The following is a 22,560-nucleotide window of genomic DNA, read 5'->3' as shown; positions in this document are numbered from 1 at the left end:
CATTTGGTCGACCACTGTGATGCTCGTCTTGGCAGCTTATACAGCCTCATTTAAACTCAACTACACAATATTTTACTGTTGCCAACGAAGGAGCAGGCTGTCCCAAAGTAGACTGTAGCTCAGCTTTAATATTGGTTGACACTGAGGTCTTGCACAAGTTCACTCACAATGTTCACTATCGATGGCTGCCAAACAAATACTAAACAATATGGCATCTTCAAACATGAAACATATGCTTCATAGATCGTATACTTTCTAATCGATAGATATTTTTCAAGAACTACCATCTCTGCCAGGCCGGGTACTTATGGGACCACCCTCGTACTTTGACTTAATTCTCAAGAGGTTTAAGGAAAGTAATTACACTCCCATCTGGACTACCATATACACAAACATTGTTTATTTTTAGGTCAGTCACTTCTGTAGTAGTAGTAGTTTCAAAATCGAACTCTTTCCCTTATTTGTCAGTGAACTTTAAGGAATGGTGTTTGAAGCCTTTTCTTACGTATATTCATACTCCTCCACAAGTAGAGATTACCGTGCAGAAAACTGATGCTATTCACTAACATACATAACTAATATGTCTCTTATTTCCATGATAACAGAATTTCCACCTTGCTAATTTTATTTGATAGTGACTGCACATTTCAGTGAAACAGAATGAATTTTGCTGTTTGCTTATTTACTTGGTTTCTTACCCTTATTTGTGATTGTGCTACCCATTTTTTGACTTGTTGCTCATGATTAAAAGTAAGCCGAAAATGAGGAGCAGTGACAAGTAAGAGTAAGGAACCAATTGGAGATAACAGGTAGTAAACTGGGATGCAAAACTTAAGAATGAAAAGATCGCATGGCAAGTCACTGTCAGTGTAAAGTAACTGAAAGAAATGCACGATGAGACAAACAGAAATGACACTTATATTCAAAGACAATAATTACACTTAAAGTTGAGCATAATTCTTAATGGTGATCACCATGAACCCCAATGCATGCTCTGCAATGTGCTCCCACATTTTCATGTGGTACAGCTTTCCATACCTCCAACAGAGTGCCTGACAGCTGCTGCATGTCTGTTGATGCACATGAATGTACTGCTATAAGTCTCCCCAATACATGCTACATGAGCTCAGTGGGATTTACGTCAGGATTGGGCATGCCATTCCATTCACAGAATATCTTCTCGCTTCAAGAGCTCTTCCACATGCACTGTTTGACATAGTCATGCGTTGTCATCCATAAAAAATGAAGTCGGAGCCGAATGCACCCCTGAAAACGTTGACTGGTAGATGTACTGTATGTTCATGGACTTGCAGACCAGTTCACACACACAACATTATGCCGTCCCACATCCCAACACTTGGATGACAAAAACGAACATGTTCAACAATGCTGGACGCATCTTCATATGGCAAGATGTGGGAACACGTAATGCACTCGGGAACATAGTTTGAACATCATCATTTTGGTGGTCTAGGTGTTATATTGCGGGGAGTCATAATGTTGCATGGGCATACTGATCTCCAAATCTTTGAACATGGTCAACTCACTGAACAACATTGTTGTGACACTGTACTCATTCCCCATGATAATCTTTTTCAGGGATGCATTCCTCTGTACGGACAAGAGTGGGCGACCATGTAGAACAGCGTGCATTGAAGAGTTATTGGCATGGGAGGATATTCAACATATGGCTGGCCTGCCCATTCCTCCATCTTAATTTCCATAAAGCATGTGTGGGATGTGTCAGGGAGATGTATTTCAGTGCATCAACAACCATCCAGCAGTTGTCAGCCACACTGCTGAACAAATGGAATGCCCTACCACAAAAACTCATCACCACAGGGGCAGGATGGGAGCACATTGTGCAGTATGCATTGCTGTTCATGGTGATCACATATGGTATTAAGAACCATGTCCTGTTTGTATTGTCCAGGGGACTTTCGTAAATTGTGGATACATCAGTGTAATTTCAATTTGTCTCACTGCTTATGTTTTTTGGTTATTTTCTATCTATACTGTAGTAATTCTTTACACGCATGAGCCAAGTTTCGTTAAGTTACGTTGCTTGCCAGTGGCACAGCAACAAAAGTTACTTTTGTCCTTAACTTTTGCACACCACAGTACTTTATCTTTTATATCTGTCCAATATGTTCTGTTGGTGGTTCCCACACATTTGAGATTTTTGTTTCTTTGTATTTCAGCTACAACCAGTCTTACCCAGAGCATTGTGGATAAATGGGAAGCTATAGTGAACGAAAAAATAAGACTAGCATTGCCTGTCACAGTCAAAGTATACAGTAAGGGTGATCCGTGGTTGGATGAGGTATGTAAGGTTTGAAACAATGACATAAAAAATTAAGAATCATACAAATTTTAAGTTTTTTCAGTGTGTGTTTTTTCCAGAGCAGAGCAGGAATGTAAAATCAATAAACTAGAGGTATGTTTCCGTTGCAGTAATGCTAGACGGGAATAAAGTATAGCCGGCCGGGGTAGCCGAGCGGTTCTAGGCGCTACAGTCTGGAACCGCGCGCCGCTGCGGTCGCAGGTTCGAATCCTGCCTCAGGCATCGGTGTGTGTGATGTCCTTAGGTTCGGTAGGTTTAAGTAGTTCTAAGTTGTAGGGGACTGATGACCTCAGATGTTAAGTCCCATAGTGCTCAGAGCCATTTGAACCAATAAAGTATTATTGTTCTTTTGTACAGACTGGAAAATTAGCACAAATGGGACAACCTTCTGGTAGTGCTCTTATCCTCTGCACTTGGTCCAGCTATTTTTCTTGTATACCACAATGACTTGCCATTAAATGTGACACACCAGTGCAAATAACATAACTATACACTGGAAATAACAAAAATATTTGGCAGTGGGTACTTGTTATCTTGATGTATTTGTGTTTTCCATTCACATTTTGAGTCTTACCAGAATGATGCAACCTGCATACCTTTGTGTACACAGACATTAGTGCAGCCTTATTGGCACAGGCATTAGAGGAGTATGAAAGAGACTAAGAGATATCAATACTGTCATGTTGTAACTACACTAAAGTTCAGATCCAAAAGCAGGGTTATCAGTGAAGTAAAACACTTAGAATTGAAAGCATACAATCACCAGCATACAGCTAAAACAGAACTGACCTCCTGGACAGTGTGTGCAGCTGCTTATACAAACATACAATTTTCCAGAATGTAAGTATTTATACAAGCATTGAATATTCCAGAAGATTTTTCAAGAAACTTCCATAACTCAACAACAAATAATTGCTAGTGGGTGTGTTTGAACCAGACACGTGTGCGAGGAAACAACGCTAACCACTACACATACTTCTGAAGTTCTTATTGGAGCCAACTACATCACTCTGCATCTCAATCTTGCCAACGGTCCTCTGTAAGATGGTGCTGGTGGAACATTATGTTCTGGTCATGTTCTTACATTCTCTTCACTATGATGCGAATCATAGGCAGCTACTCCCATTCAGGCTTCGCGATTATTGAGTCAGTCATCTGTTTTTGTGAATGTCCCATCATTGTTCTATATTTCTGCACTATAGTTGGGCTTCTTACATAGGACACTGACAGTATATTCATGCTTTTGTGTTCTTGATGAAGGGTTATAATCCTCAATCTCATATTTGACATCTGGTGGAGACAAAGGAGACAATACAGCGTGAAGTAACACTTGGTAACTTTCTGCACAGGTGTAAAAGTCCACACCAGGTCTCTTGGACTGTATCTCCTTGTCCTGGGCATTAAAGGTCCGTATATGAGCTGTTTGTCTTGTTTCTTTGGTCCTGGTGATGAGGTTTTTCCTGTCATCGTCCTGAGTATCATCAGATTTAAATGGGAACAGTGTATTCATTGTTGTTTTGGCCTCATGACCATGGAGTAGAAAGAATGCTGTGAAGCCTGTTGTGTTCTAATTCACTGTGTTGTATGCGAATGTCATGATGGGCAGTATTGTATCCAAATCTCATGTCAGTATAAACATACATAGAGAGCGTATCTGCCAGTGTCTTAAAGTTTTCTGTGAGGCCATTCTTTTGTGGATGGTAAATAGTTTCCATTCTGGGATGCTGTCGCAATATGAACTTGTCTCGGATACTAGTTTCGGCTGGAAAGCTTTTCCATGATCAGAGATCTTCACATAGGGTGCTGTGTGCTTCAAAATTTTGTGTCCTGTGAGGAAAAAAAGGAAATTTGCAATTTCTGGAGATTCAGCATTTACCACAGCTTTATTGACAGTGTAGCTGGTGAAGTACGCAGTGCATACTTTTGTCCATAGAGTCCTATTTCTCAATGTTCTGAACCTCCCTAAGATGTAGATTGCAGCTAAGTGGAATGGTGCTGCTGGAGGCAAGATTAGTACCAAATGATTCGGAGTTAACAGACACAGGCATTCCTTACATTGGCTCACATGATGTATAACGGATGAGGAGAGATATGGCCAGTGCTGCCCGCATCTGATTCTGTCTGCAGTCTCCATGAATCCCGGGAGACCAGATGTTGGATCATCTTGGGAATACTTTGTGAAAGCTGGCCGCAGATGAGCTGGAATGATGAACAATCACTTCCACCCCTTCGTATCATGATTCCTCTTACATAATATTCCATTTATTAATTGGATTCCTCCTGTGGTTGGTTCCTTTCTTCAGGTTTTAATGGTTTTCAGCAGTACTGGCTTTTACCTCTGTTCAGCAGCCATGTCATTTAATCCAGCGATGACTGAAATTTCATCCACACTGCTTTGGTTCAACCATGGAGTCTCGTATTTGGACCCACTTTCATATGTCATTGTGACTATGTACAGGGAGCAGCAAAATAATATGAACACCTGTACTTACTTGGGAGTGGTGTATTAATAAGGTGTTGGACCCACATTTGCCCATAATACAGCTGCAATTCTTGTTGGAGTACAGGCATATAATGATTGTATAGTCTCCACTGGAATGTTGTGCCACTCTTCAGAATCTCTTCTAACCCCTGTAGTGACGAGGGAGGTGGAAGTCTGCTCCAGAATCTGCACTCCAGTGCCGCCCATAAGGGTTTGATAATGTTAAAAGTCCAGGGACTGTGCTGGCCAGGGAAAATGCTGCAGTTCAGTTGCATGTTCCTCGTACCACGATTGTACTGTCCTGACTGTGTGAATGGGTGCATTATAGTCTTGAAGTATGGCATCATTGTTGGGAACAACATTTGAATCATGGGTGCACTCACATAATCGTTGGCTGTAACACGGCCTTTGAGAGAGATGATGAGTCCATAAAAATGACTGCTCACACCATCACACTTCCATATCCATGCATATCATTGGAATCAAGCAATCGGACTGTAGTCTTCTTTTGTCATTCTCCAGATATAATCCTAGCCCGATGTTGGAAATAATGAAAGTGTTGACTCGTCCAGGATTTGTGTTCCTGACAGTTTTATGCTTCTTTGCATTGGTTGTCATTACTAATGGTTTTGGTATAGCAGCCTGTCCATGAATATTCGCTTTATGGAGGTGTTGGCAGACAATGTCAATAGATACGGTGTCTCAAAAATGGCTATTGAGCTCTGCAGTCACTTTAGCCACTGTAGTTTAGTGTTTTGACACAATTTGTGTTAGTGTATGACGCTCTGCCATTTAGTTTTGATTTTCACCCACTATTATGTTTACACGATGACATCTTTCCATGTTTTCTGTAGGCTGTCATGACTGTTGACAGTTGCTCCTGTAATATTCAATGAGTTAGCTGTCTTGGTTACTGATGGTCCAGCTAATTGGGCCCCACAATCTGCTCTCTTCGGAGCTCTGTTTGGTTTTCGTTGTACGTCGACCTCGGCCTCTGAATGCAAATACGAAGTGTGCACTACTCGTAAACAACCTGAACTGATGCCTAGTCCGTACTGAACACGCACAGTCCAGTGCGACATGTGCCTTACCTGCATTGTTAACTGTCACACAACCATCCCATTACTACCACTGTTCACATTATTTTGCCTCTCCCTTCTACTCTACAAGCCTTAGTGCGCATCTTGCCAGTCGGCCCGAGTCCTTCTGGCTAGTCAGCCAGCATAGAGAAGGGTGGTTTGTTAAAGCGGTGAATTGTTTGCCAATAAATATGATTAGAATTTGTGGATGGCCCAAACAACTGCAAGGGATTCTCTCTCAGTTATAGACTAGTTCATCTCGTTCTCGAAGAGTAACTTCAGAAGCATAAGCTAATAATCTTTTCAGCACCTTCCTAAATCTGTACTAGATCGGTGCCTATCCCAGAAATGCTAGCCTTTGTGTGATGTTCCATTTCGCAATTTTCAGCAAGGTGGTGTAAGAAATTCCTGAGTGGCAAGAAAAGATATTTCTTGGGCCTCATTCCAGGAAAATTTGGCATCTTCCTGCAGTAGTTCTTGCAAGGGACATGACTTGGTACAGAACCCAATTGTGAATCACCAGTAGTACGAGCACCTTCTGAGAAAACTTCTCATGTCATAAGAGTCGTAAATTCTGTGACTGTTATTTTTCTGTGGACCAGGACGGACTTAAAGTGGCATTCACTATGTGCCCCAAAGATTTTTTTATCTTGGGTGACGAAGAGGCACTTATTTGGATTCAGGCAGAAACCTGCAGTCTGAACACATTTAAACAGGGTTTTCAGGTGGATTAGATGTCTCTCAAATGTCAAAGCGTTTGTCGTCCAGATAGCAAAGATCTTGTCCACTTAAGTTGTTGAAGCAAGTTGCCCTTCATACATTCGAAGGTGGCTGGAGTATTACACAGTTCAAATGGCATAACTTTAAACTTTAGAGGTCATCAGGAGTTATGAATTCAGTCTTCTTCTGGTCAACTTCACCAGCAGCCCCTGATGCATGTCCATAGATGAAAAATACTTTTGCTCCTTTCAAGTAGTTTATGTTGTTCTCAGTGCACTGCAATGAATAGACATATTTCTCTGGAATACTGTTCAGTCTTTATTAGCCAACACAGAAATGCCATGAGTCATCCTTCTTTGTTCACCAGACCCCAGGAGAGAACCAAGGACTCTCTGAAGGTTCAGTGGTGTCATCTTGCAGCATCTTCTCCACTTCTTCATGAATTATGTCTTCAGTTGGTGAGACTATATAAGCACTGGCTAATTGGTGCATGGTGTTCAGTGTTCATTCAGTGTGTTACTATGGGCACTCGATCTGTCTTCTGACCATTTTTGATTTGAAAGCATCCAAAAATTTATACACAATGACTTACCTCTCATTGATACTGTTCCTCAGTCAGGCCAGATCCTATTAGCAGTTTTGTAGTAGCTCCTCCCCTCTCCCCACCCTCTGAATTGTCTGTAGTGGTAGCAGAGCAGATTCTCTATCAATGACACTAAGCTGCCCTTCTTGGACTGGTGCGGCTGCCCCTGTGAACGCGCCTTAAGGGATGAGTTGTGGTCATTCACGACAATTAGTAATCCAAAGTTCTCTTTGACCTCCTAAAATGCTTGTGATCATCAGTGGCATGTAGAACACTTCTGTAGGCCTGAGCAGCTTTCTACAATCAATGAAAGCTTCACCCTGTGATTGAGCATCTGTATTAATGACAGGAACTTGTCTTGTTGACGATGCCGAGACATCGTCTTCAACACCAAACTCGCGCCCCGACCAATGTTGGTTCTTTGTGCTTGTTGGAATAGCTTCAATAATCTCGAGCTCTGATCTTCCACAGTGTAAGACTGCTTATGATGCCTACAAAAAGTTCCATCTGAAAATAATATTCTGACTAAATTCTGATAAAATGATTCGTAGGATCACAGGAGAGTTATTCTTGAAAGAAATGTTCCTATCAGCTGGATGTATTTACCATTTGTGACTTTCAGCACAAGTGCCCTTTTTTTTTTAATCAAGGAACATAGTATTTAGCTGACATAACAGAAAAAGAAGTCCTGAAGTCGACTAGTGCCCAGACAGGTTGATCATTGATAATGTTGAGACTTCCTAGCATTCTGGTGACTATCGTCCATGGAGGATTTGTAGCTGTGGCTGCCTCGCCTCTGTAGATGGCCACCTATCTAAATTTTCATTGACACACAGTCAACATGGATTTAGAGAACATTGTTCTTGTGAAACACAACTTGCTCTTTATTCGCATGAAGTGTTGAATGCTATTGACAAGGGACTTCAGATCGATTCTGTATTTCTGGATTTCCGGAAGGCTTTTGACACAGTAGCACACAAGCGGCTTGTAGTGAAATTGCGTGCTTATGGCAATCCTCTCAGTTATGTGACTGGATCTGTGATTTCCTGTTATAGGTGTCACAGTTTGTTGTAACTGACAGCAAGTCATCAAGTAAAACATAAGTGATTTTTAGCGTTCCCTAAGGTATTGTTACAGGCCCTTTGCTGTTCCTTGTCTATATAAATGATTTGGGAGGCAATCTGAGCAGCCGTCTTAGGTTTTTTGCAGATGATGCTGTCGTTTATCGACTAATAAAGTCATCAGAAGGTCAAAACAAATTGCAAAATGATTTAGAAACGTTATCTGAATGGTGCGAAAATTGGCAGTTGACCCTAAATAACAAAAAGTGTGAGGTCATCCACATGAGTGCTAGAACAACATAAATTGGAAAGAACACACAGAAAATGTTGTGAGGAAGGCTAACCAAAGATTGCATTTTATTGGCAGGACACTTAGGACGGACAAGCGTAGTAGATCTGTTACATTTTCTCTTTTAGAATACTGCTGTGTGGTCAGGGATCCTTACCAGATAGGACTGATGGAGTGTATTGAAAGAAGGGCAGCACGTTTTGTATTATCACTAAATATGGGAGAGCGTGTCAGTGAAATGATACAGGATTTAGGCTGGACATCATTAAAAGAAAGGCGTTTTTTGTTGCAGTGGAATTTTATCAGGAAATTCCAATTACCAACTTTCTCCTCCAAATGCAAAAATATTTTGTTGACACCAACCTACATAGGGAGAAACGATCAGAATGATAAAATAAGGGAAATCTGACAGCTTATGAAAAGATATAGGTGTTCGTTCTGTCCGCGCACTATACGAAATTCGACTAATAGAGAATTGTGAAGGTGGTTTGATGAACCCTCTGCCAGGCACTTAAATGTGATTTGCATAGTATCCATGCAGATGCAGATGTAGAAGTTGGTGACTAGGTGGACGGTTGGTATCTCTGCACGATGACAGGGAAGGACTACGGCAAGGGGAAGTGATATCATCCAGGGTACAGTGATCAGCTTTGTCCCACAGGTTGACTTTTATCATCTACAGCTGACTGACATGAATAAAACTGTTATCATTGCCATGTGGCAGCATTGTAGTTGTCAGAACTCTCTCTCTCTCTCTCTCTCTCTCTCTCTCTCTCTCTCTCTCTCTCTCTCTCTCTCTCTCTCTCTCTCTCACCGAGCGAGGTGGCGCAGTGGTTAGCACACTGGACTCGCATTTGGGAGGACGACGGTTCAATCCCATCTCCGGCCATCCTGATTTAGGTTTTCTGTGATTTCCCTAAATCGTTTCAGGCAAATGCCGGGATGGTTCCTTTGAAAGGGCACGGCCGATTTCCTTCCCAATCCTTCCCTAACCCGAGCTTGCGCTCCGTCTCTAATGACCTCGTTGTCGACGGGACGTTAAACACTAACCACCACAACCACCACCTTTCTCTCTCTCTCTCTCTCTCTCTCTCTCTCTCCTCTTTATCTACTGTAGCATACAACGTGTCCAGGACATCCCCAGTGGAAACACATTGGCCAGTTGTCCTCTGGCCTTAAGATGTGTGTTCTTCTACAGGGCATCTACTTGATGTAGGAATTTGTTGTACTTGCATTGGTTGTGTGCTGAGTTATACTTTGATGCCTGCAATATAAGTCAGAGTTGGCAGAGTCCATTCTTCCCAGTGATTTCGGCTGGTGGTGGAGATTGCTACTAGAAATACGTGCGCCACAGGGACCACATTCGGCAGTCAGTTGTACCTCTTTTGTCTGACTCTTTTATGGCATTTTCTCAATTTTCTGGCAGCAATTGATGAATTCCTGTCATGACATCATTTACCAGAAGAGCTTGGTGCATGTTGTTGACTCCTTTTATCAAAGGGGAGATTTTGTCGACTTTTAAGATGTTGAGATTCACAATATGCCATTGGACCAAAATATTCTGTATGTATGACTGTCATTTCTCCATGACATTGGGTCCAAGTTGTTCTTCTGCTAAATAGGCTTGCTGCTGATTGTCACCAAACTGGAATTTATCCGAGCTCTTATGCTTCTCTTTTTGTTCTTGGACCAAGCTACCATGAACACCATCGTGAACGAATTATTGCAGCTACAATAGATAGGAAGCCAACACCCATATCATAGTAGTACAAGCTTATATTCCAACTAGCTCCTCAGATGACAAGAGAGATTAAAACTACTCCCTTTATCAGAAAAGTTCCAGGACAGTTTTTTAGAAAATGGCACTTACCCGGTCATAATCCTAGCTTCTATCGAAGTAGTCCCCTTGGCTAACTGGACACATCGCCAACGTTTCTCAAGGTCTTGGCAGAAAACACGGAAATTTTCAACTGTGATGTAAGCTCACTTCTCACAGTCCGTTGGATGTGTGCAGTTTCTTTATGAAGCTTTTCTTTCAGTCGCCTTTTCACTCGCAAAAAGAAGAAAAACACCAAAGGGTGAGAGGTCGGGTAAATGTGGTGGATGTGGGATGGCAGTAACACAATGTCTGGCCAGACACTCGTAACAGTTAAATCATATGGGGTCGTGCATTGTCATGCAGTAAATACCAGTCCTGAAAATGCCACAAATCAGGGCAGTGACATCGAATTGCTTGTCGCAAACATTTCAAGATTTAAATGTAAAGAGTTTGGTTCATTGTTTGACCTGGAGGAACGTACTCGTGGTAAAGTAATCCTTTACTATCGAAGAATGCAATCGACACTGTCTTTGTTCTCAAAGGTTGTCATTTGACTTTTTTTGAGGCTGGTGATCTGGGACTCTGTCATTCAGCACTTTAATGCTTCATGTGAGGGTGATACTCGTAGCACCAACTTTCATCCCCAGCAGTAATCTTTGACAGATATGTGGGATCACGTCTGACTCTGTCCAGTAGTTCAGCAGAAGCTCTTCATCTTTCCTCTTTCTGTCCATCTGTTAGTGTGCGAGGGATGAGTTTTGCATTAAGTTTCCATTTCCCTAAATGTTCACATGAAATCTTGCTACTCCCATTACAGTTCAAAGTAAGTTCTTCTGATACTGCACACACAGTTACGTGATGGTCTTTTTGCAATAACTGCTCTGGGATTGTCTTGCAGTTATTCTCTGCATTCACGAAACCTGGTGTGCCACTCAAAAACACAACTTCTTTTTGCCTCACCTGAATATGCTTGCTTAATCGTTATCCACATTTCACTAGGGGTTTTCCTGAGCGTAACGTAGAACTTAATGTTCACTTTTTGTTCACATCAGCATCCATTGTGTTACCATACCTATGTGAGGCAACGGGCGAGTTGTGGCGCCCTGGAAATATTCTAAGTTCAGAGTTGGTGGCCGCTGCTCGGCAAGGCACAGCTTGTAAGCAAGCGCGTGATGCCGCACAGCAACTGGACTGTGTAGTCCATCAAGCACGTGGCTAGGAATTCCTTGGTGTGTCGATAAGAGACTTGTACGCTGGGAGAGCCAAAGATGGCGGACTTTGTGAGACCATAATGGCAGACATTTCTCTGTTCATATAGAATTTAATAGTAGCCAGACGAATCAGGATACCTCGAAAAGAAACATGTACATTACTATTATTTACATGGCGATTCTGATGGCATAATCATAGTATCTGATGGTAAATTATACAAGTAACACCCAGCAACGAATTTCCAAAATCTAAACGCTTCATCAGATTTTGTTGGTTGACGTGTCTTTCGAAAGCTATTAGTGTAAACCTAAATTGGTATAAATTACAGGCATGTAACAAGAGTTATTGGAGGTCAAAGTGGCCGATTACTATCAATCGCGTCAGGCCATAAATTCTCCACAGCTACCCGAAAAAACGGTAGCAGCAAGCTTATAAATATATTTATTCATCTATGTCTTTGTTTATATCTCATATATACTATTCATAAAGACATTGGTTAAATATTTACTGTGTTTCATAAAGCACAGAGACATTAGGCTACTGGACTATCTTTTGTTGCTATTCCTTTGATATATGTTTATTTAATTTGTTTTTGTATTTAATCATGTATGTTGGAGTGTGTTTATGGTCCAGCCGTTGGAATATGTATTTAATTTCAAGTCCTTTAAATGTAAGTCCAGTATTTCAGAAGTGTTTCATTATATTTGTGTGGGTGCGTTGGCTTGAAGATATGGCAAGAGCGCTCCAGCCAATCACAGCGCTCATGAATGGGGAGACTGGATGGAAGCGGGAGAAGAGTACGGCACAGGACACGGGAGGTGCTGGATGGAGAGTCTCGGACAGTACGGCACACCGCACGCAGTCGCGGAATGACTTGAACATTGGAGCAGTTTGCACATGGGCGCGGGAGATAGAAATATTTTGTAGCACTGACTTATGAACTTATGAGATCACCATGGTTTCCGCAGTGAAGATGTAGTGTGCATTTAGAAATGAATATCTCGCGAGCTATGTTGTCGTTCATATTTAATTTCGTGCGGTAGGAATCTATTGTTTCCCTGTTATTCAACTTATGTATTATTTAATTACTGGACCATCGACACCAATAAGTGTTTTGCAGAAATATACTGCATTCTCAGAAGTACTTCTGCGATCGTACTCATCATTTAAAGTCATCAAAATAGCACCTGCAGCTTTTATTTGATCGCAATCTTTCATTTATAAAAGTGTATGTCATGTTCAAAATTCACAATTGCCAAGTGATAGAAACCTTCGGCCATTCGATTCACATGCATAGTCATATTGTATGCTGTAGACTCAGCAGTATTTTGTTGGTAATGAGGCAACTACATATTCCAGCCCCCAGACAATGAAACCAGCCAAAACTTTTAATATTTCAACTCTGAGGGGGAAGGGTATGTAGTTGAGGGCCACCACCACTCATTTTTTTTTTTACTTGAAGTCCGTAACTGATACACCAAGAACCCAAACAGCTTGTTGCGTAGGACAGCCCTGCCATTTAGTGAGTTTGCATGGAAACATGGGCAAGGTCATTTTAAGGTCTCACACACACACATCAGGTAACATAAAAAACTTTTTTTCCTTTTTAGTATTGCAAACTCACAAAACCTGTCCTGGAACTATACTGACAAAGGGAGTATAATTAAATAAAGGAATATGTGGGAACACCAGACGGTCTCAGATCAATTGTATAAGAGGCAGTCAAATAAAAACAAGGCAGATGTAAGAAAATAAGTAAACTGTTTATTATTTCAAAAGTAATTGCCATAACTGTTAATATATTTATCCCACAGTCAGACAGGTCAGTGAGTGCATTCGTGGAAAAAGGTTTGTCGTTGCCTAAGGAACCGTAATTGTCCCCAGGCGTGCACCTCTTCATCTGAAACAATTCGACGGCCATGAATGTCTTTCTTCAGTGCTCCAAAATCTTGGAAATCACATGGGGAGGGATTGGAATTGTATGGAGAATGTGTGAGGGCTTGCCAGCAGAAGTTCTGAAACATAATCGAAACAACCTTGGCAACAGTCAACATTCCTGGGTACTTGGAATTGATGATTTACTTCAGTTTTTGCAAAGTGTGCATGTAGACACATTGCAAAAATTTAGACACATCATAAAGTCCAAACACCCAGGAATGTTGATAAAAGATGACATTCTGTTGCAGGGTAATGCCCACCCACATGTTGCCGAGATTTAGATTATGCAGCAGAATTTTCACTGTGTAGCCCTTAACATCTTCCATAAAGTCCCGATCTCTGCTCATCAGATTTCCAAGTTTTTGGAGCCCTTAAGAAACATTCGTGGCTGTCAGTTTGCTGCGGACAAAGAGGTGCATGCCTGAGTAATCTTAGGGCTCCAGAGGCAGCCACAAGCATTTTCCGTAAAGGCATTGATGGTCTTCTCTCACAGTGGAATAATACACTGAAGAGCCAAAGAAACTGGTACATCTCCCTAATATCGTGTAGGGCCCTAGCAAGCATGCTAAACTGCCACAAGAAGATGTGGTGTGGACTCAGACTAATGTTGGAAGTAGTGAAGGAGGAAATTGACACCATAAATACTGCAGCGCTGTCCATAAATACATAAGAGTACGAGGCGGTGGAGATGTCTTCTGAACAGCACATTGCAAGTTATCCCAGATATGTTCAGTAATGTTCGTGTTTGGGGAGTTTAGTAGCCAGCGGAAGTATATAAACTCAGATTGTTCCTGGAGCCACACTGTAGCAATTCTGGATGCGTAAGATGTTGCATAGTCCTGCTGGAATTGCCCAAGTCTGTTGGAATGCACAATGGACATGAATGGATGCAAGTGATCAGACAGGATTGATATGCACGTGTCACCTGTCAGTTATCTCTAAACATATCAGGGGTCCCATATCACTCCAACTGCACATTCCCCACACCATTAGAACTCCACTAGCTTGAACAGTCCCCTGCTGACATCCAGGGTCCATAGATTCATGAGGCTGTTTCCACACCTGTACAAGTCCATCTGCTTGATACAATTTGAGGATTCGTCCAACCAGGCAACATGTTTCCAGTCATCAACAGTCCAATATCAATATTGACGGGCCCATGTGAGGTGTAAAGCTTTGTACCGTGGAGTCATCAAGGGTAGACAACTGGGCCTTTGACATTTTGTTGAATGGTTCGCATGCTGACACTTGTTGATGGCCCAGCATTGAAATCTGCAACAATTTGCGGAAGGGTTGCACTTCTATCACATTGAACGATTCTCTTCAGTTGTCGTTGGTCCCGTTCTTACAGGATCTTTTTCCGGCCAAACAACGTCGGAGATTTGATGTTTTACCGGATTCCTGATATTCGTGGTACACTCGTGAAATGGTCATATGGGTAAATCCCCAGTTCATTGATACCTCTGAGATGCTGTGCCCCATCACTCGTGCACTGGCTATAACACCATGTTCAAACTCATTTAAATCTTGGTAACTTGCCATTGTAGGAGCAGTAACCAACCTAACAACTGCGCCAGACACTGGTTGTTTTAGATAGGCATTTCCTGCCTGTTTAGATATCTCTGTATCTGAATATGCATGCCCATACCAGTTTCTTTGGCGCTTCAGTGTATATCAAGTTATGGTATTACCTTTGAAATAAGAAATAGTTTGCTTGCTTTTTCCATCTGCTTAGTTTTGCCCCTTATGTATTGGTAATACAGATCTTCATGTCAGATTTTAAACTGAAAGTCATTTCCAGGGGTAGTTGTGTACTCTGCCCATAATGTATGGATTATGAACTGCAAATGAAAACTGAAGAAATTGGTAAATGGTAAGAATTTCAGGATATATGATTGGAATAAGCTGATAGAGCCAGAGGTGTTTTTCAAGCTTTAGAAGTAATGGTAGAAACTATCAGGCCACGACGGGGGGAAAAGATTACAATAGAAGACAAATGGAAGGCTTTGAGAAAGGAAATGGTGAAGAAGCAGAGGATCAAATGAGTAAAAAGACAAGGCCTATTAGAAGTCCTTGGGTAGCACAAGAGATACTGACTTTAGTTGATGAAAAGGGGGGGGGGGGGGGGGAGGATGCAACAAAAGAAGCAGGAGAAAGGAAATATAGTCATTTATAAAATGATACTGACAGAAAATAAAAATAGCTAAGCAAAAATACTTACAGAACAGATGTAACACTAGAAACTTATGAGCAGGGGAAGATAGATGCTGCCAATGGGAGAATTAAAAATGCATCTGGAGGTAAGAGCAACAGCCATATGAATATCTAGAGTTCAAATGGAAATCCAGAACTAAGCAAAAAAGGGAAAACTTAAAGGTCGAAGGAATATATAGTGTGTCTAACGGAAACAAATATGAGGACAATATTATAGAAAGAGAAGACGAAGTAATTGAAGATAGAATAAGGATGGAATAAGAGATATGATGCTCCATGAACAAATTAAGAGTACTGAAAAACATCAATGGAAACAAGGTCCCTGGAGTAGACAACATTCCCAAAGAATTATTGAAATCCTTGAGACAGCCAGTCATGACAAAGCTATTCCAGCTGGTGTGCAAGATATATAAGGCAGGGAAAATGCCTTCGGACCTCAAGAAGCATGTAATAATTTAAATTCCTAGGAAGGCAGGTGTTGAAAGGTGTGAATATCACTGAAGCATCAGTTTAACAATACATGGTTACAAAATGTTGATATGAAGTATTTACAGAAGAATGGAAAAACGGGTAGAAGGTGATCTTAGGAAATAAATTTGAGTTCCAGAGAAATGTAGGCACATGTGATGCAATCTTACATCTTATCTTAGAAGATAGACTGAAGAAAGGCAGAGAAACATTTATAGCACTTGTAGATTTAGAGAAAGCATTTGACATAGTTGACTGGACTACACACTTTGAAATTTTGAAGGTAGCAGGCATAAAATAGAGCATAAGGTTATTTACAACTTGTACCAAAACCAGACTATAATTAAGAGTCAAGGGCATGAAAGGAAAGCAGTGGTTTAGAAGGGAGTGAGACAGATTTGTACTCTGGCCCAATGTTATTCAGTATACGTTAAGTGATCAGTAAAAGAAACCAAGGAGAAATTAGAAAACTGAATTAAAAGTTCAGGGAAAAGAAATAAGAATCAATTTGCAGATGCCATTTAATTCTGTGAGATGACTAAGAACTTGGAAGAGCAGTTGACAGTATGGGTCATCTTGAAAAAAGGTTATAAGAATAATGGACAGCAACAAAATTAAAAAGAGAGTACTGGAATATAGTTGAATTAAACCAAGTGATGTTGAGAAATTTAGATTACTCAGTGAAACACGAAAAGCAGTAGATAAGTTTAACTATTTGGGCAGCAAAATAACTTAAGTTTGCTGAAGTGGAGGAGATATAAAATACAGACAGGCAACAGCAAGAAAAGTTTGTGAAAAAGAGAAAGTTGTCAACCTCTAATATCAAATTGATAGGGAGTCTCTTTCTGGGGACAATTGCTTGGAGTGTAGCCTTGTATGGAAGGGGAGCATGGATGATAAGCAGTTCAAATAAGAAGAGAATTGAAGCTTTTGTATTGTAGTACTACAAAAGGAAGCTGACAATTAAATGGGTATACTGAATAACTACTGAGGCAGTGAATCGAATAGGGAATTTATGGTACAATTTGACTAACAGGGATCAGTTGATAGGACATCTACTGAAATGTGGTATCAAGGATTCAAATGAGGTATTAAGGAATAGCTCAGTTTGGTAATGGAGGCAGTTGTGAGGGGTGAAAGCTGTAGAGGGAGATCTAGAAATGAATACAGTAAAAAAGTTCAAAGGAATGTCGGTTGCAGTAGTTATGTAGAGATAAGGCTTGCACAAGATTGTTGGAGAGCTGCATCAAACCAGTATTTGGACTGAAGACACAACATTTACTGCAAAAGTAATTCTCTGGAATGTGCAGGTTTTTGTGATCCATCAGCACTTGAATAAAATCAGTTCAAAGTTATAACAAAACAGACCTAATAGACAGGAAAATGTGAAAAGATCAATACCATCCTTTATATCTCAAAGACTGAGAACTTGAGAAAAATTTGGTGTACTGTATACATAAATTTGTTGTTTCAGTAGAGCTACACCATCGTGCCTTTTTCTTATTTCACTCTTCCACCATTTTCTCTCTAATTCTTACTCACCTTGAACTTCATGATTGTTTACCTTAATTAGAATATTAGTAACAGAGCAACTGAGGAAATGATTATTCAATCGTCCTTTTAGATTTTTGACAAGAACTTAATCACAAAGCCAAATAAACCTGTAACTTACGTGTGTTCATTTTCAAACAGAAATATAGTTTTATAAATTTATCTTAAGTTATGTCATACCATTATGTTAAATTTTAAAAATATTTTTACATTCATCAGGCACATACTCGTGGGCTCCCAAAGGATCATGAAGGTGATGTGCGTGTGATCTCAATTGAAGGAGTGGACAACAATATGTGTTGTGGTACACATGTCAGCAATCTTAGTCAGTTACAGGTCAGTATTTATCTGTTTTTTGATTTGAAGGAATATATGTGTATGGTTCACAGTTCACTAGCTACTATCCTAGATATATCTATTTTCACATTTCGTTGGAGCATGCTGGATGATAGTAGTGTAATGTACACTTTACCTTGTAGTTTTTTCCGCTTGGTTTTTTTTTAATTTTTAATATAAATACATAACTACACATTGCATTGGTGTCAGTCAGACTGGTGTGGGTGACATGATCACATTGCTGTGTTTCTTGTGTATGCATTCATACTTGTTAATTTATAAAACCAGACTCCAGTTGAACACGATTACTGTTTAAAAGTTATAGTGTCAGCAGAAATGTTTTACTCACCCTCCTCCTCCTCCTCCTCCTCCTTCTTCTTCTTCTTCTTCTTCTTCTTCTTCTTCTTCTTCACATGCTAGCTGCCTTTGCCAAACATCTTTAGCACATTTTTCAATTTGTTAATGTTGTGGGTGCATTTTAATTCTTGCAGCTCCTGGGGTACTTCATCAGCTGTGGCCTGGAAACTCAATGTGCCCCTAGCATGTTTGATGTTATTCTTTGCAGTTACGTTGACTGTAATACCAAGCTGATATAACATAAGGGTTTTTTTAAAAATGTGACGAGAATAGAGACAGAGGGGCTATACATCCTTGAGAGATTCCTTGTGATATTTAAGTCTGCAGTTCTCACTTGATCAAACTTAGCTGTAGGGTGCTGACTCCCAGGTGAAGAGCTCGTGTAATACTCACAGCTTTTCATTCTGGCTGCTAGAAATTTAGTGTTTTACACTAAATTAGTGTTTTATCACAGTCATCCAAATTGTCTGCAGTCTGGAAAACGTATGTACATCCACTTTTTAATTTTTATATTGTTGGCCTGAAACATGGCTTACATCATCCTTGGCAGTCTGAATGCTATAATGGAGGGTACTAATGGGGGAATATCATGTTACTGGTCTTTCTTCTGAGCATATGCCTGACACTGAGATACAGTTACCTTACTACTCTTAGTAGTCTTGTTGCTCTGATGCGAAACAAGGTTACTGGAAAGGTGTGGGGAATGTTGAAGATAAAAGTTTTATACAACACTGAATTCTCAAACATTTCTAGAAACCTTTTTTCTGTGAGTTTCCTACACTGAATGACAGACTTTGCATTGCAGAATGCAACAGAAAATAGCTTTAGCAATTGCCGTATGCCATCGACTTACTTGATTCTCAAGATGCTTATGAGAAACTACACAGCTCCTTTTCCATAGAAGTCATTTTGGATTCCTTTTCCCTAGAAGTCATTTGGCAGTATCTTGCAGTCAGGGTGAATGAAAACATTTGCAAAACATTGCCAAAATAGTATCCCTGATCTTTTGTCTGTTGCTTTTTTCATTCAGCTCTTATCAGGACAAAGAAAGAGATCATTCAAACACTCCAGCAATGCATCCCGGTACTAGTTCCCAGCATAAAATAAGCATTGGCTGCAGTACACTGACTGAAATCTGCACCTAATTCTCACAGTGGGACCACCGCCTCTTTAGGGCAATGTATTCACTGCAGTATTTTACGTTTTATTTAGGAGAAAAATATGAAATTTCAGGGTAAAAAAATCTTTTCTCAAAGATTTGAGACCTAAAATTATTCTCTCTGTGGTGGTACAGAGCAGAATACACAGCTACATTAGTTACGAAGTGTGTAGTCCAAAATAACAAGTCAAACTGGGGAGGTTTAGCCATCATAGTTTAGTCCCGTGCTGTTAAGTCATTTCTGCTGGCTATTTAAGGGTTGCTTTAGGAGCTCCAAAAGCTGACTGAGCTACATTTTACCCAGATAACTACAAAAGAAACACTAATTTTCAAAAAATACTTGTTCAGCTAGTTATACCAGCCAACATAATGTCATAAAATAATCGGACATAAAGTATAGTATAGTATAGTATGGAATTGAGGACCTAGAAATGGCGGAGAGGCTTCGTCCCTGCTGTAACCCTCAGTGGTACACAACCCCACAACAGGCTACAGCAGTCCTTTCACCCCACTGCCGACCCACACCGAACCCCAGGTTATTGTGTGGTTCAGCCCCTAATGGATGACCCCTCCCTCCCGGGAACGTCTCGCACCAGATGAGTGTAACTGCAATGTTTGCGTGGTAGAGTAATTATGGTGTACACGTACATGGAGAAAGTGTTTGCACAGCAATTGCCGACTGGTGTAACTGAGGCAGAATAAGGGGAAGCAGCCTGCATTTATTGAGGCAGGTGGGAAACCACCTTAAAAACCATCTACAAACTGGCCGGCACTCTGGACCTCGACACACATCTGCCGGGCGGATTCATGCTGGGGACCAGCATGCCTTCCCACCCGGAAAGCAGTGCGTTAGATTGCATGGCCAACCAGGCGGGCTTAAAGTATAGTAAGTAAGCAGCGTTACAGATGGCATCACAGTTTGTTATTTTTCCGAAAGGGTTATCGCAATCACTCTTTTTTTTCTGTTGGAGATATTTAATGGTCAGTGTGAACATATCATGAGTATTTCAATAAACATATCTTCAGTGAGCATTTTCTACCTGTATTTCTTTACTCATTGCACACACTGTCATTTCAGACTGTTAAACTAAGAGGTAACCTACATACTTACTTAGCTAGTATAAATGATCTGTTTTAGACAATCCAATGGAAATAGGCTTACCATTTAGGGGTCAGAGTAACCTACCTTTCAAAATATATATGTATTGAATTAGTAACTATCAATCCTTTGAGATACAGTAAAGTTTGTGTATATCGTGCCAAATTTTATTCTTGGAGCATTACACATTCTCACTCAAAGAATGAGTTACATAAAGAAATGACAATTTTGGACTACTGGCTCCTCTTGGATAAGTTTCTGTGGATACCCATAAATAAAATCTGCAAAAATTTGATCACAACACACTGTGTATCCCATAGCTGTCATGTTTCTAAATCTACATTTATACTCCGCAAGCCACCCAACGGTGTGTGGCGGAGGGCACTTTACGTGCCACGGTCACTACCTCCCTTTTCTGTTCCAGTCGCGTATGGTTCGCGGGAAGAACGACTGTCTGAAAGCCTCCATACGCACTCTAATCTCTCTAATTTTACATTCGTGATCTCCTCGGGAGGTTAAGTAGGGGGAAGCAATATACTAGATACCTCATCCAGAAACACACCCTCTCGAAACCTGGCGAGCAACCTACACCGCGATGCAGAGCGCCTCTCTTGCAGAGTCTGCCGCCTGAGTTTGCTAAACATCTCTGTAACGCTACCACGGTTACCAAATACCCCAGTGACGAAACGCGCCGCTCTTCTTTGGATCTTCTCTATCTCCTCCGACAACCCGATCTGGTACGGATCCCACACTGATGAGCAATACTCAAGTATAGGTCGAACGAGTGTTTTGTAAGCCACCTCCTTTGATGATGGACTACATTTTCTAAGGACTCTCCCAATGAATCTCAACCTGGCACCCGCCTTACCAACAATTAATTTATATGATCATTCCACTTCAAATCGTTCCGCACACATACTCCCAGATATTCTACAGAAGTAACTGCTACCAGTGTTTGTTCCGCTATCATATAATCATACAATAAAGGATCCTTCTTTCTATGTATTCGCAATACATTACATTTGTCTATGTTAAGGGTCAGTTGCCACTCCCTGCACCAAGTGCCTATCCGCTGCAGATCTTCCTGCATTTCGCTACAATTTTTTAATGCTGCAACTTCTCTATATACTACAGCATCATCCGCGAAAAGGCGCATGGAACTTCAGACACTATCTACTAGGTCATTTATATATATTGTGAAAAGCAATGGTCCCATAACACTCCTCTGTGGCATGCCAGAGGTTACTTTAATGTCTGTAGACGTCTCCCCATTGATAACAACATGCTGTGTTCTGTTTGCTAAAAACTCTTCAATCCAGCCACACAGCTGGTCTGATATTCCGTAGGCTCTTACTTTGTTTATCAGGCGACAGTGCGGAACTGTATCGAACGCCTTCCGGAAGTAAGGAAAACAGCTGTTTGAAAGCTACACATGTTTTTCTTGTATAGCCATGCCAAAATTTCTGATTATGTGGTTAAGGTTTAATTATGATTGTAGAAACATGTACATTAGACACTATTCTTCTTTATTCCTGATGACAGTAAAGTTGTAGTTCATCTATAAAAGCACCTGCTTCAAAATAAGTACAATATGGAGTTGTCTTAACTGTTGCTTTGTCAGCCACAGGTGTGAAGTAGAAAAATTGTTTCTCCTTGTGCAAATATATCATTATTTTTGAAGAACAATTAAGTGTAAAGTTACATTTGCTTAACTAATTAAAAGATTGTTGAAGAGTATAACCTGTAAAGAACATATTCTGTAGAGGTTTTGCTATTTAGTGTCAGTGAACTACTGAGTAACAACAAAGTATTTGTAATTAATGTATGCTGTGTACAGTAAGTAGATTAA

The 22,560-nt window shown here is 40.6% G+C and overlaps 1 protein-coding gene across 1 annotated transcript in view; it reads left to right on the top strand.

The window, feature by feature from the left end:
* Positions 1–22,560, top strand: part of LOC124605975 (alanyl-tRNA editing protein Aarsd1) — a 72,147-nt gene that overhangs the window by 13,457 nt on the left and 36,130 nt on the right. Inside the window, exons 5-6 of the mRNA XM_047137940.1 lie at positions 2,202–2,323; positions 17,980–18,096. Coding sequence (XP_046993896.1) covers positions 2,202–2,323; positions 17,980–18,096 — 239 coding nt within the window. The remainder of the gene's footprint in view (positions 1–2,201; positions 2,324–17,979; positions 18,097–22,560) is intronic.

This window comes from Schistocerca americana, chromosome 3 (assembly GCF_021461395.2).
Source record: "Schistocerca americana isolate TAMUIC-IGC-003095 chromosome 3, iqSchAmer2.1, whole genome shotgun sequence".
Lineage (NCBI taxonomy): Eukaryota > Metazoa > Arthropoda > Insecta > Orthoptera > Acrididae > Schistocerca > Schistocerca americana.
The sequence above is the reverse complement of the archived record's forward strand: the minus strand, read 5'-3'. Positions and strand labels throughout refer to the sequence as shown.